This window comes from Larus michahellis, chromosome 3 (genome assembly GCF_964199755.1).
Source record: "Larus michahellis chromosome 3, bLarMic1.1, whole genome shotgun sequence".
Classification (NCBI taxonomy): domain Eukaryota; kingdom Metazoa; phylum Chordata; class Aves; order Charadriiformes; family Laridae; genus Larus; species Larus michahellis.
Window position 1 is genome coordinate 24,350,877 of NC_133898.1, and position 15,822 is coordinate 24,366,698.

At 43.0% G+C, this 15,822-nt stretch overlaps 1 protein-coding gene across 2 annotated transcripts in view; it reads left to right on the top strand.

Annotated features, from left to right (window-relative positions):
* The first annotated feature begins 62 nt into the window (after positions 1–62).
* The window catches only part of UGP2 (UDP-glucose pyrophosphorylase 2), a 26,930-nt gene continuing 11,170 nt past the window's right edge, over positions 63–15,822 (top strand). Inside the window, exons 1-3 of one of the 2 annotated variants that reach the window (XM_074579234.1) lie at positions 63–85; positions 6,461–6,588; positions 7,140–7,247. In XM_074579234.1, the coding sequence (XP_074435335.1) occupies positions 6,475–6,588; positions 7,140–7,247 (222 nt within the window). In that variant the 5' untranslated portion in view covers positions 63–85; positions 6,461–6,474. Of the gene's footprint in view, positions 86–517; positions 882–6,460; positions 6,589–7,139; positions 7,248–15,822 lie in introns of those variants that run through there. The other variant, XM_074579233.1, reaches the window with a different exon arrangement.

Sequence of the window (15,822 nt, forward strand, 5' to 3'; positions counted from 1 at the left end):
CGGTGGGCGGGAGCGCGCGCGCCGCCGCCCCGCCCCTTCCCGCCCCCCCCCCCACACCCCCCCCCGCGGTGCCGGCAGCGACGAGGTGGGTACGGCGGGACCACCGCCCCCCCCCCCCCGCTCCATCCATCCGGGCGGCCTGAGGGGGCGGCGGCGGCGGGGGGGAGGGCCCTTACGGCTCCTCAGGCCCCTCACGGCAGCTCCCGGCCCCTCGTGGCTCCTCAGGGCCGCTCATGGCTTCTCAGGGCAGCTTATGGCCGTTCTCGGCCCCTCATGGCTCCTCAGGGCCGCTCACGGACCCTCATGGCCCCTCACTGCCGCTCGTGACCCCTCACGGCCTTCCCGCTGCCTGAGGGAGAGCCGGAACCGCCCTCAGGCCTAGCGGCGGCGGCGGCCCAGCCCGTCCCGGCCTGTCCCGTCCGGGATCGGGGAGGAGCCGTGTGGGGAGAGCCCCGGGGAGGCGGACGGCCCAGCCCGGCGGGGAAGGGAGGGTCGGGCAGAGAGGGAGGGAGGGAGGGAGGTGGGTCGGGGGTGGTGAAACCCGGGGCGCGGCGGGTCCGCCTCTTTTCCATTGATGAAATTTAAATTCCTCGGGGTTTTGCCTCCCGCCCGCCGGCCCGGGAGGGACTGACTGCTCGGCGGAGGGGCCAGCGCGGCGGGCGGGCTGCGCCCAGCGGGGCCGGGGCCGCTGTCTCTCTGTCTGTCTCTGTCTCTCTCCCTGCCTCCATCCCTCCCTCCCCGCCGCTCGGCGGCAGCCTGCCCTCCCTCCCGGCCCTTCCCTCCCGGCCCTGGGGTAAAACCAGCCAAAACAAGTCAGCCTGTATTTATAAGAGCAAAGTATTTATTTTATTAAAGAGCGAAAATGGCATCTTTTGCGAAAGGTAAGCTGACGCGCTTTGTGATTTTTATTTTTTTTTTGACTCTTCAGCTGTGTATGCATAGATCTCTGCTTTTTTTTTTTTTTCTCCCTTCTCTCCTTTCCAGCAGCCCGGTAGCCTTAAGGCTTCCTCTAAGTGCTGTTATTTGGCAGTGGGGCCTTCGCTGGTCCTGCTCTTACCTGGGTGGATGCGCGGCTCTCCGGTGCCCGGTGGCACCGGGCGGTTGTAGTGGCAGAGCTCCTACCCACGGCTGGTGCACAGGCAGGATCCGGAGTACGCGGGGGGGAATCTTGCAAGTGCAAATCTCCACCACTTTCACTAAGAGGTCTGTTAAAGTTGGGGGAGAAGAAGCACCGAGGTCGAGCGTCTACACTTTTATTTTTCCAGAGGCTTGACTGTATTTTGGCGTTTTCTGATCCCGATAGGCTACGGCGCTCTCCTTTACTCTCCACATGTGTGAGCGTGTGTGTGTACGTGGTCTGAGTTTCAGATCCCTTTATTGCAAAACAGGGAACCAGCCCACAAGAGGTCATTTCGGGAAGAAAAATTACTTTGGTGCATTGCTGTGGGAGTTTTCTTTCCCTCCTTTCTGATATTCCTAATGGTGCATGTGTGCTTTCTGTAGTGAAATCTGTGCCTGTAGGTTTCCTCAGTATAAATCCACGCAGGCCTGTCAAAAACAGTGCCTGTAGAAAGAATATGAGTAGGTCTTTTGCAACATGAACGTGGATGTTGCAGGAAAGTGAGGGTCTTCGTGGGCTTTAGGAAATCGCTGTCGCTCATCCAGGACTGTGCAACACTTGCTGTGTGAACGCATCAACTGACTGCAAATGTCCTGTGGCACCTGGGCAAAATGCAGAGCGCTGAAGGTGTGTGTGTGGGGGGAATATTACGGCCATGCTGCTCAACTGTCCGCTCTGAAAGTTATCAAAAATAAGCCCCTTCTTGTTGTGAAATGCATTACGAAAATATGTTCTGAATTGTTCTTTTTAATTGGAATTGGCTTATCTCAGCCTACTGCTGAAGGTAGCCATCTTGCAGGCAAGTGATATTTTTTATGAAACGGAAAGGTGGAGAAACCCATGCAAAGATCATAACCAGTTTTTAAAATATTACCAAGGATTTGACAATCCTAAAAGCTTTTTTTAAAAAAGTGTATCTGCTGTGTAAATACTCTTTTATCAAGTCAGTAGTACTAAAACATGTTGCCAATGTCAAGTGATATTTTTAGCGTGAGGATCAGCTGCTAGACTGAGAAATCCAGCTGTGTCTGACTCTAACACCTAAACTCTTGGTGCGTGCAGCTGGCAAGAATGGTGTCCTAGGTTGGAAACTTCTGAGTTAGCTCAGGCTAATGTGCTCATCTGTTAAGGAGAGAGAGAGAGTGTATAGGTTTCACTTCACGTATGCTTCAGTCCAACATAGGTTGACAAATTTTGCCTGTAGAAGTAGGAAAAGAAAAATAAAGGCTGCATGGGTATGTTCAGTTCTAAAAATCAAATGAAGTAATATTTATTAGCATTGCGCATTATAGTGTAGGTATTTAAAGAGATTTTTATCCTTGTCAGGGATAAAAATTGCCTTGAACTTTCAGCAGAGTTGGTGGAAGTTAAGGCATTCACTCTGTATCCTCGGCACAGAGTTCAAGGATAGAGCATTTAAAGTTCAGCTGCGTGTTTTAACTTACTGGTCACCCTTCTTGGGTTTTATGAAAGCAGTCAGGCTCCAAGGAGACCTGAATAATTTTCTGCTGTAAGTCTGTCTTGTATGTTACTTGGGTTGCAAAAGTAATTACAATTCTTAACCCTCAGCCCAAAAGTTTCCCAGCTTTTTCATGAGAGGGGACTTCTTGCTTGACTTGTCCCACAACTCCCTCCTGTGCTGGGTCCTCGTATACCGACTACTAAGGCACTGAAGTTCTCTTCTGGGTGAATTGATGAACAAAACTAATCAATCTTAATGCATTCTCTGCTTTTAATGTAGAATAAGAGGGAGGGATGGCAGAAAGGAAATACGTGCAAACCCCTCAGTAATGGGTCAATGCTATTCTGTTCTTGTGCTGTTTTCCTGAGGACATCTGTCCCTTATTTGGTTTCCAATAGTGTAAGAAGACCTCCTTTTCATTAGCTTGATCTGATTTACTGTATTTTATTCTTTCATATGTCAGTTATAAAGTTATGTATCATAAACCTGCAAATAGTCTGCCATACGCTGTAGCTCATGCTGTGAGGGCAGGGGGCAGGTTAGCAGTGAGAGCAGAGCACAAAAGCGTGCTAGAAATAACAGTGGGGGCAGGAAGGCTTGAGTGAAACTCTCCACGTGTCAGACACTGCTATAAACTTGATTAAAGACCTCTCTGTTCTCTATTAATTGAAGAAGCACTTTCTACTGAAGACATTCAAATAAGATATCCTGGGTGGTCATTTTTGCAAAGACCAGTGTTTTCCTGGAGCCTCAACTATTTAGTCATGCTCTGTGCTAATTTCCTGCGTGGGCTGGTCCCCCAAGACTCTCTCACTACCGTATCCCACCCTTTTCTTCTTTCAGATGAGTGTTCAAGCGTACTGATCCCATAAAAGTGGGCTTAAGCTGAAATCTGAGGCACTGGTTGTGAAATAGCTTGGAAGAGGCATTTCTTTTTAAAAATAATTTGTGAGTTTATGGCCGCATGTACCCTTAGAAATCTTTTCCTGCAATTATCCTGACACCCCTGCCTCCCGTCTGAATTTTAGAGGTGCAGTAATGACTTTTCATTATAGCCTTAGGAAATTTTACTTGCCTGTAGGAAATAATTGCTTTCAGATATGCAGTTGCACTGGCCTTTCTACATCCTTGTTGCTGCTAGGGCGAAAAGGGAAATAAACCTTCACCCGGGCTGTTAAATTTAACAGTAGCTCATGTTAAAGGACTGCAGTTGTCTTTCTGCTAGCGGTAGACTATGGTGTATAAATACCAGATTCTTCCCCAAAATTGAGGGGCAGCAACACAGGAACAACTGGCGCTGAGTTCATTTATGTTTGGAGGGGATGCACTGATGCTGTTGTTGTGGTCTTACTTTGGGGAGCCTTTAGAGAGTGCCATAGAACCCCATCCAGTCCAAATCCTAGTGGGCATCTCTTCAGATAAATGCTTAAAAGCCTCTGCCTTGCAATGGCATGTTAAAAGCAGAAAAGCTTTGAGTCGCTATTTCTCTTGGCTGCTTAGTTACAGTATTCAAATTCTTACGTATGCAAAGTAGATACTTTTCCTGCACCAGGCAAACGCATGTTTTTATGGACTCCAGCCATGTCCTTCCTCTCTCATTCCCCAAAATGATAATAATAATAGTAGTACTAATAGCACTAATAATGCTCTCCCCAAGCAACCGTGCCCTGGCATGTTGAATCTGGATGAGAGCAAGTTGTTAAATGGTCAGTGTAAAGCCTGAATATTCTCTGTTGCCAATGCAGGTGCAGCCGTCAGCACCGGTAGCTTTGATGGTCTGGGTTTTGGGGGTAGATGGCTCATCTAGCTGCCTGATCTGCAAGCCTGGCATGTGGTTGGAAAAAAACCACCCAGGTTTACTGTGCTCCTCTTCGAGGACATTGGTGATCAAGTGCATTTAGCATTTGCTCATTAAGTTGTGGAGAATTTATAGTATAATAAAAAACCCCAACAAACTAGGACATTATCACTCATTTACTTTTATGATGGCTTTTTCTTTTGATTTTTTTTGTGATGTTACTTAATCTCTAAATGCTTTTATCTGGTAGATATGAGTCTTTTGGCTTAATAGGAGTGAACAAGATTTTGCTACTTACATGGCAGCCTGGAAAGGTTGCTAGCTGGCTTTGTCTTATCTGGCCTAAACGTGCTTAACAGCACGAATGACAGTCTCTGTTGAATACTTGATATTTGCAGAGTTTCTTCTGAGATGCGTTGCATCATATTGGGAGGTTCACATGTTTTACAGGCTGATGAACTGTGAGAAATGGCCACTGTTGTTGCTGTAACTGAAGTCATGTATTACAGCATGTTGCAGAGGGAGGATTACAAACATCTGAAAGCATTTTCTAGCAGTTCTTTCCCTGGAAGTTTAAACAGGGTTTCAGTATGCATTAACCCAAAATGAGTGAATGAAAAGACAGTCCTTGTAGCAGTTCAGTGTGAAAGTATTAAGCTGGTGTAGAGCTTCTGGTTTTTCTGTAGGAGGAAGTGCTACCTAATGAAGAACTGTCCGTGTTTTTACGTTTGACCTGGAAAGATAGGCCTAACAGGCTTCAACTATTACCTGTTTTTACTACTAAATGAAGCATTTGATTAAAAAAAGAACCTATTGTTCATTGTACTGTTCATCTTGAGCTGGCGTTTCCCCTGTGTTGCACGACACACAGTATGTGCACTGCAGCACTTGTCTGTCTTTTTTTTTTTTTTTTTTTTTCTCCCCTACCTGCAAAACAGTGCAGTCAGGAAAATGGCTTCTGTGGGCTTCAAAGCAAGGATTAGATACTGTCACTGAGTCTGAGGCTGTGGAATACTTTGCTTAAAAGAATAAAATTAAATGAAAACTGTATTAAAATGAACTGCCCCTGGCTTTCTTACACATTCTCAATAGAACAGCCTTTCCTTTTAATGCTTGTGGTAAATAAGTAAACTTTAAACACAGGTCCATCTTCTAACAAATTTTCTGGCAGTATCATTCTGATCACTTGCAAAGTTCCCTGCCGTCCCTTTTTGCACTAGTATTCAGGGTGTTTCTAAAATCCAGCTATGTTTGGCAATATATCACTCTCTGTGTTACAGAGAAGTGACTACTCAAGGGATTTGGCAGAAATTAAATTAAATGATGTCTTTAGAGAACATACTCAGAATGTCTTTTGAGAACACGTTCACTTCAAATGCTTTCTGGTGGAAAATAGTCATCTCCCTATCCTTTCTGTGATGTGGACTTCTCTATATAGAGCATTTGTGTATTTACTCTTTTTCACTTTTATAGAGCTTATCATGTTCAAAATGAAAACAAATGCTGAAGTGATAGACGGACTAATTTTCTAGGTTGCTTAGTAACTGAAATGCATGCCGTAGTGTGAAAATACTCACAAGATAAAGTAAGGGAATATTTACTGGAACAAAATGAAGATCGTGTGAAAGTGCACTGTATAAATAATTAAAGCATATGTTTTTATTTGCTTGTGTGAACAGAAGGATAACCTTGATCACAATGTTCTACATAAGAGGGTTTTTTTTAAGTGAAAAACTTTTTCACACTCGTACTTGCTAAAGTATGTTGATGCAGTAGGATGTGAATTCTTTGGCTGTCTGGCAAAAAGGTGTACTGTGGATTTTCAGGCATCTCTTGAGATGGATCATTGGCCTTTTGAGACTTTTGAGTTTTGAGAGAAGGGTCTTTTTTCTGTGGCCCCAGTTTAAGGTCTCTTCTCCAAGCTACTAAGAACAAAAACTTTAGATTCCTGGGGTGCTAGCATGGTAATAAAATGAGACTAGATTATATGAGTTTATTAATTTTTAAAAGAAAATTGAAGGCTGTTTGTAGTCTAAATAAGCTATTTTTCTTTTAACTCATGTTTTTATTTTTATTAAAGATTTCAGCAAAGCAATGTCTCAAGCTGGCAGTTCACAGTTTCAGGAAGTCATTCGACAAGAGCTGGAGTATTCCATGAAAGTAGAACTTGATAAGATACTTGCAACTGCACCTTCAAATGAGCTAGAGGTAAGGAGCATGATGTGGACGCAACTCAAAGCATGAGAAATTAGATGCAGGAAATTGAAGCAAATTTTATAGAGGGAGACAAATCACAGAATACCATGATCCTTATTTTTAAGACGTTCGCTAATCCTATGTGGAAGAGTAGCTTGGATACAATGTCAGTAGGAGACTTTCAGTTCCATATAAATTGGGTGACAGAGTTGTTATTAAGTGTTTAATCATCTTTAGTTATTAAAGGTTCTATGTAATCTTTAATGGATTACAGGAAGGGTGGGTAAAGCTGTAATCCTAAAGATTGGACCAAATTCTAACGGTTATGATTTTGACTGAAGACTTGTCTTTTAGGTATCCAAGTTGGTTTTGTACCTTGAATTTTAGTGAAAAAGAGCTTTTGATACCTTTTAGAATTTTACTTAAATTTTAGCATGTCTCTACTTCAGTGCTGGTAAAATTACTCTTGTGAATAGATTGTATGTCAAGTTTGTAGAAACGCTTCCGTGATTGAATAGGTATGCATTAAATACCACATTAACTAATGCATTTCTTCTCTATAGCACACTAAAAACGATCTGGAAGGATTTAAGAAGCTATTTCATAGATTCCTACAAGAAAAGGGACCATCTGTGGACTGGGGGAAGATTCAGAGGCCTCCAGAAGATTCTGTAAGTTGCAACGAAGTGGCAGTCTGTAAGGAACATAAAACTGATAATTGCTACTTGTAGCAAATGGTGGAGTGGTCCATAGAATGGATACAACTGCTGTAGTACTGGTGTGTAAAAATCACGTAGGACACCACTTTGGGTGAAAAATAATTATTTATTGACATATGTTGTATGTGTTCCCGAACATCAGATCCTGCTTAACATATGTGTCAAGTTGTTTGGTGTTATTTTGTTAGCTGCTCTTTGAGCAGGTGAACAGAATGGGACAGATGCCATCTTATCATTTGGTACCTTCTCTGGAGTAAATGTTAACTTGTGGTAGAGGGGAAGTAGGCAGGATTCTTCTTGTTCCCCTTTCCCTCCTGCCTGTGAAAGAAGGTTGTGTGTCTCAGATGGGACTGTTTCCAGCAATCCAGTGTGCTAAATAATTTGAAAGGGACATATGGCAAGTGGGATGGGTTATATAGCTCACTTAACAACTTCTGTAATCTACAGCAGCTCAGTAAAAGCAAGGAATCTGAAACAAGTAGTTGACTGTGGGGGTTTTTTGAGTGTAATTTTCTAATGTCAGCTATGTTGTTATAACTTACAACTTGCCATTGAGCTGCTGCTGAAAAAGCACTAAATATTTTTTTCATCACTGTTCAGTATTGAAATAAACACTTCCTATTAAACCTAACCTAATTTTATTGATTCATCTGTGGCTCTAGGCTGTCTTTTGACTCTTGCGTAACTAACGGTGTAGTCATGCTATGAATTCTTGCTTTTCCCAGCATAGTGATCTTGGCGTGTTGCAGGACTTCTGTGTCCTCACACATTTGTGGTTTCTCTTAGCCTCTCTGTGGTGATTCAATCGAGGCTCTGTTTCCAACTGAAAGGCAGGCTGTCCTGTTACTTCCAGAACAGATGCAGTGCCGCTCTCTAAAGCGTTGAAGAATGATGCTGGTTTAGAGCAAGTCTAGGGTTTTTCCAAGGTGGAGTGTTTTCTTTTAACTTCAAAAACATGTGATGTCTCTCTCCTCTGTACTGTAACACTGAATGAAGTGTTGCTTTGGGGAGAAAAATCCACCTTCACTAAAGAGGCCAAGGTGAGAAATGGGAGTTGTAGATACCATGACTTAGAAGGAAAGCTGAAGAAAAGGGGGTTGCTTTTAGTCTAGAGGGGGTGAGACTCTGGGGAGTCATAAGTCTTTTAAATATGTAAAAAGGTAGTTGCAACAATGAAAGGAATAAACTTCTCTGGGAGGCCTGGGATTAAATGACAGCAATTTGATGCCAGTGAATGGGCTGCTTTGTGGTGTGGGAGAGCTACTGTCTATTTTAAAGTTTTGCACACCTTCAGCAGAAAAACTTTCAAGTTCTGTAAGGGATTGAAAATTACTGGGTAGGACATTGGGAGCAAATGTCAAACAGGAGGGTTATGATAAGACACTGAAATAGACTGATGGAGATTCTCAGGCAGGGCAAGCTTTTTCAAAATAAAAAAAAAAAAGTAAGACAAAGGTCTAACTTAAGGTCACAGAGGGCTGAAGGCAGGACAAGATTAGAAAGAGTATCTCTCTTCTTCCTTATGGCCTGCACTGGCTCATTCTCATGTGTGTCCCTTAGCTGTGTAGCAACTTTTGACCAAAAAGGGAAAAAAACCAAACCCAAACCAGGGAGACTTTTGCAAAATTGTGTAATTTTGGCTCAGGAGAGATGCATGCGTGATGTTGAAGGAAATTTTGCTTCCTAGCGTGAACTCCAAATCAAATAATCATACTTTATAAATGTCACAGAAGAAATCTAGGGGAGAATACCCACAAAAAAATGTCCTTCCATCCCTCCTTCACTTCATAATAATTCTCTCTTGCCTTAGGATACCTTGGATAAGATGAATTGGAGACTTCCTGACCTGACAGGAGGAGGGTTGAGAGCTCTCAAAAACTGAGAGCAAATTTACCTTTCTTAAGTATTTTTTTATTTTTTTGCTGACCAGAAGAGTTCCATTTTTCTGTCAACCTCAAACCCTGCTTGTATTAGCCTGCCTCCACCACCTTTTTAATATGTCAGTCATGTAGGGGACATACTGTGGAAAGTTAAAAGTGTCTTATGGTAAATGTTTTTCAGGTGACCTGCAGTGTAACTTCTCCCAAATTATTCTTTGCTGGGGGGGGGTATAAGTTGTGGAATTAATAGATAAAAATTGACTTATTCAAGACCAGAATTCCAGAATTATCAGTGTAACTAGCATAGGTAAGAACAGTAGGAGCCTTTAGAAAGGGGATAAAGAATGATAATTTTAGGAGAACTTCAGAATAAAGACAGCAGTACTGAGTTCTTTGGGACAGGTATCCACCTGTGAATATATGCAGATTTTCTGAGTGCTTTTGTTCAGCTCTAGTTGAGGTTTTTTTTCTTTTCCTAGCTATAAAAATTCAGTGTCCTCTCCTCCTGTTAGAATAGCACAGAGGACGGTACACACAAGACTCATTTGTAAAGTTGGTTGGAAATGGCTGGTAATCTTGGAAGTGATTTATAATTGCCTGTCCGGACAACCTTGTTTTAGTAGGTGGGGGGGCGGGGCTTAGCTGCTTTTGAGAATCTTGCACTACGAGTATCATGGCCTAGAAAGCAACTGCCTACTCTCCCCAGTGTGGGTTTATTTGTCTGTGATTGTTTTGTAGAATTGGTTTGCTGCATGGTCAGTCCAAAGCACTGAGAATTCTGGCATGTGTAATTTTCAGCTGATACCTGGCAGAGCTCAAAGTATGTGTTTATATATGTGCATGCGTATATGTATGTGTATATATAGGTACAGACATACACATGTGTGTGTATATATTACAAAACCAAAAGCCCTCAAAAAATGTGCCAAAGTTGGTTTGGTTTCTCTTTTTTAACATCTTAAAAAAAGTTCATTAATAGTTTATTGGATTTATAGGCTTTGTCTTTTAATTTTCTATTTTACATAAGGTACTTCTGAGTTCCAGGTTAAGTGGGAAAGGCATTTCAGGATTTTGCTCAATGCCGTGCGACTGTGCTATGCAGGAGCAGAATTTGTGGTCAGACTTCCATAGGTCATTTAATGTGTTGTCCATTGTACTTGTTCTTTGAATATAGTTTTCTGTTCTTTCCTGAAGCATCTACTGACAAGTAAAGGCTCCTGTCAGTAAATTGAAACAGACATGATTGTTTTGTAATATTTCTCCGTTTTTCTCTGCAATGGGAGATTTCATCCCTGACCTCCATGTTTTCAGTGTAACAACTAATACCTATAGGCAAGCAAATTGTAAGCTCCAGACAACAATAACAGAAGATTGAACCCATTTCACACAGTATTGGTAAACCTCTGACTTGTTTTTTCCTTCCAGATGTCTAAAAGCTTACAGTGATCGCTGGCATAGTTAGGACCCATTACTGTTACAGTCTTCAGAGAAGAAAGTACACTTAGTCAGAGTGCTGGTTAACACGGAGACGAGGTAAAGAATGCGGACATGGCAAGTGTAATTTAATCCTGTTGATGTAGGTTGCAGTGATCTGCTTGTTTGAGTTGGAAGCAATCACAAAGTCCTGCTGGGAGGCCTTCGAGGGAACTGCAGTTATCAAGTTAACCTCAGAATAGCGATGCAAAAACTCATCTAGGATGTAAAGAGAGTATCCGAAGCAATGTGAGTGTGAAGGGAGCTTGTCTATTAGAGGCTTTGTTTCCCCAGCGGTCAGATTCTTGTCTGCAGCTCAAGTTGTCATTTCAATGAACTATATCGTGAAGGAAAAGAAAGAATGTCATGCTCTTACTCACAAACAAAATATCCTTCCTAATCTTCAACTCTGGAAACAGGTTTTAAGGGTTCACTTGGCGCTGTTTCTAAATACCCGTGGTGCTGAGTAAATATTTCCTTGTTGTTCTGTAAGTACATATTGACTAATATGGGTGTATTCCTTTCCAGTCTACCCATGGTGACGGCCCTGATGCTCATTTTGTCTGTCTCTGGCAAACTCTTCCAAACCTCCTTGCAGTAGGAGTATGCTTCTGAAATCTGTTAGTCAAACTCCTAACGTTGCCTCATGCAAACTGTTCTGAAAATCACTTCTGTGACATTGTCTGCAAAACCAAAAGAAGCTGCATGTGTCATCTTAGAAGAACGCCAAACCACAGTTTTGAGACATCTCAAATGAGTAACACTGTAGTCATGCATCTGTAATTCATGCCCATTTTTGTTCCTGAAGTATTTCCCCATCAGCACTTACTTGTCAAGTCCACTGCTCCAAACCCTTAGAGCAAGAATTGATTTTTGTTACTGTGGAGCACTACTTATGCTCGTAGGTGATGAGGTAGTTCTGTATATTAGTGCCTACTCGTGACTGGAACTGCTACATGGCAGCACTGGCATCCAGCAGTCCTGATGTTGCAAGGATCCTGCTTGAATTTGAGTTCTTGACATTTGTTATTCTCTGAATTAAAGACCCTTCAAAATCCAGGGCTTCACTGCCAAGTTGTCATTTCCGATGCCTGTGCCAAAAGAAACTGAAATATTTAGCGAGGCTGAGTTATAAATTTTGTGTTGCAGCTGAGGCAACATCCAATGAACTAAATCCTTGATGGAGGGCCTGGATGGAACCGTTAACTTCATCAGGATTTTACTGGGAGCTTTCTGCATAAGCTAGTTTCAGGCATGATAGCGAAGACTTGAAAGGGTAGTTGGCACTTTAGCAAAAGCAAATGATTTTGAGGCAGTCTGGCCCTGTACTGAGTTGCGGACTTTCTTCTTTTTGGAGAGCTACATTTTGAGTGATGTAAGAAGAAAGTAGTGAGACTTGAATGGTGAAATAAATTTTTTGGCTTTTCAGACAGTGCCTGAACATTGTGGGTGTGACTTGTATCCCACCCAGCTAAAGCTCAACCCTAAATGTTTTAAGTCCATATGGGAGTGGTATTGACCTTAAAGTGGGGGGGAAGTGATGGCAGGGAGTAAGGCTGTAATCACATTTCTCTCTCTAACTGTGCCCAGCACCAAGTGTAAATTGCTCTAGGTCCTCTTAGTAGTGAATCGTTTGTTAAGCTTTCTGATGTACCTTCAGTACATTAAAATTGATGTTTACCATCTCTTTGTTAATGAGAAGAACAGTTGCTTTTAAACATGTCTGCCTAGCCTGAACAATCTCTGTTGTTGGTAAAACACAGTGAGATTCTGCTTTTTTGCAAACTTTTGTTCCTGAAAAGTTCTAGGAACTTTGGAAAGAAGTTCCTGCATGTGTCCTCTCTGAAATGGCAGCACTGTGTGGGCTTTTTTGGGATCAATCTTACATTGACAGCGTGTAGCTACCCTGACCCTTGAGTAAGCAATTTCAGTATTGACCTTTGGGAGGCAAGGTCTGGGGGTATGAGCATCATAAGGATCAGTGTAGTTTCAGAGTACAACAAAGTGCTTGGTAGTTTGGGCAACAGCCTCTTTAAATAAGAACTGAGAGAGTGTGTGCATGTGTGTTAATTCTTCTCAGTGTGCACTTGGAATGGGATATCTGCCATCGGTTCCTACATTCGTGAGCCCTTGTGCTCTATCAGCTGTCCCTGCCTTTCTGATAAATCCATGCTGGTAACCTTCAGGATCTTTTACCTTCTAGAGTTTGTTCAGATGCATCCTGCAACGGTGAAGTGCTGTATCCGTGTCCTGCCTCTCTCATGTATTCTGCGTGTTTCCTTTTGAAAATACATCAGAATAAACGAACTGTGGATAGAATGCAGTAACTATGAACAGATGGTATTCCTGAACGGATATGCATTTGGAATAAGAGAGGGATTACACTAGATCAAAAAGCTCCAGTTCTGTTTGATTTTTGCATATTAACATTCTGCAAACCTGCCCATATCAAAGATCCATGCGTAGTATCTACAAGATTGCTAAAGGATTTTCTTGTACGTAGTAGTCTTTTTAATGGAAAGGAAGGGTAAAAAGAAGGAAAGGAATGCACGAGAAGCAAAGGACTTTGAGTTCTCCTGCATGAAAATCGTTTTACCTCAAGCTTATAGAATGTGCCTCTGTTATTCTTCTCTAGCATGGCCATAGCCATTGTAAGGTCTAAATTCTCTTTGTGAGAGCTTGGCATGACTGGTGAAAATGGTGCGGTTTCCATTTGGAACTGGAATGATGCAAATCTTTGTATCCTTCCTCTCTCCGTCCTCCCCCAGTTTCCACTTAGCAATAAATCTCAAATGAAGAAAGTTCCGTCCTGTTAAAGGATCCTTTGACTTGTCCTGTCCTCTGGATCTGCAATAAGTAGATGACCAGATCTGATGTGCAAACCTGTTGCTACAGCTCAGCTTGAAACTGTGGTTTTGATCCAGGTGTTACTGCCCTCCATGACCTTCAGATTCTTTCCCTTACAGCTACTTAATTCTTAATAGCCTCAGAAAACATTCATGGCAATCGGTGTGCGTGGCAGCATACTACCAATGCAGCAACCCCCCTGCTCTGGACTGCCGGAGGCAGTGATCTGTGGGAACAGATGAAGTTGTCTTATTTGCCATGTGGTCCTGTTAGGGAATGCTGAAGACTTCACACAGAAAGAGGCACCTAACATCAGAAGGACATGGACCTGCTGGAGAGGGTCCAGAAGAGGCCACAAAGATGCTCAGAGGGCTGGAGCACCTCTGCTGTGAGGACAGGCTGAGAGAGTTGGGGTTGTGCAGCCTGGAGAAGAGAAGGCTCCAGGGAGACCTTGGAGCCCCTTCCAGTATCTAAAGGGCCTACAGGCCTAAAGGGCCTCCACTCTTGATCAGGGAGTGGAGTGATAGGATGAGGGGTAATGGTATTCAACTGAAAGAGGGTAGATTTAGATTAGATATGAGGAAGAAATTGTTTACTGTGAGGGCGGTGAGACACTGGCCCAGGTTGCCCAGAGAAGCTGTGGCTGCCCCATCCCTGGAGGTGTTCAAGGCCAGGCTGGTTGGGGCTTTGAGCAACCTGGTCTGGTGGGAGGTGTCCCTGCCCACGGCAGGGGGGTGGAACTAGATGATTTTTAAGGTCCCTTTCAACCCAAATCATTCTGTGATTCTATCAGAGCAGTGGATGCTGGTTTAATAGATAACTTTCTGATAGATGCAGGTGGTGCTGCTGCCCTGGCTTTGGTATGTGTTTCAGTCATGCTGGTGTGCTGTGTTGCATGAACAGAGACATCTGGGCATGCTAAGGCATCGCAGATACAAGACCAGTCTAGCGTGTGCCCCTTTTTGGTTGCAAAACTGCTTGCTGATAACTAATTGCTAGAGCTGTTGTTGCTGCTGTCTTTGTGTAGTGTTTTGCTTAGGTCAGTTGCTTCTGTTTCATGGAGGGCATGCCGTGCAGGAACTTTGGGTTTATTGGTGACAAGCTCCATAAACCTCCAGTGTTTAGTTATATTTTCAGGTCAGCTGTGGCTGATTTGCAGTCCCTTGAGGCATGGTTACATGAGTGATAAAGTTTCTATTTGTGTGTTGGGAAGGGTACAATACAAGCTTCCCTTTGATCAGACTTCATAACCTGGCCTTTTTGTCCAACTAAAGAAAGATACTGTATGTATAATCCGTTTTCCACCTCCTCATACCCAAAGCAGCAGACTTTTATAGTCCTTATTTACTGTCATCTCTTAGTATTTTTGAGAGAGCCTTCTCTAGTTCAAAGAGCATGCTTGTGTGTGTGTGTGAACACAGCACATGCATATATGGTAAGCCCTGTACATGTACGTTCTGTTTGTTTTGTTTGTTTGTGGTGGTTGGTTTTTTTCCCCTAAATATTAGTATCCTAGTTCTCTGCATCTTACTTCCTGGAAGAAACGAGCTACTCAGCTAAGTTATAAATAAAACAACTCTGCAGACTTGAAAGCTTTCTCTGTCTTAATTTAGCTGAATAACTCTGTTGCCAGTCATAAGTTTTCTGATGAAGGGCTCTAGTGTTCCTCTGTAACATAAAGCGCTTGTGTGGGCGATCTGAAATGGTCCTTTTCGGGATCGGTAGATGTGAGTATTTAGGAAATGGCTTCGACATGATGTTTATCTAGGTTGCTATGGCTGCCCCAACTTAGTAACCTTCTCATCCTGGTATTCTTTCAACAGTTGTTTATGCATGTGGTAGAATTATGTTGGAAACCAGGATAGATGCAAGTGACAAGTATTAGTAACTTAGTAACCTTTGGATGTTGTGAACACAGCTCAGGGCCATACACTTGCAGAGGAGGAAGAACAGTATTTGAGAATGCTTAGAGAAATGTAGACTCTTTCCATGGCTAAAGGGAGAACCGCCGGGAGGGATATTTCCCTCAGACCTCACAGGTTCTCACCTCATGGCTAGTCTTCATTATTAAGCTGCTGTTGTTGACCTGCCTTTTCCAGTTGTCCACCTCCCACCACTTCTGCTGTGGTGGAAGGAAGAGTACAAGCCCTGTAGAAACAGCGCAGCTGTTGTGAGGTTGGGCCTGCTTCTGTTCCCTCTTCACCTCTTAGGGAGCAGGAAACATCAAGGCTGGTGTGTTGTGCATCTTTGATGCGGAGAACATGCAACTTCAAAAACAAGAAAATCAACAGCTACTGGTTTGTTTCGAGGTGTTTTACATCTTCCCT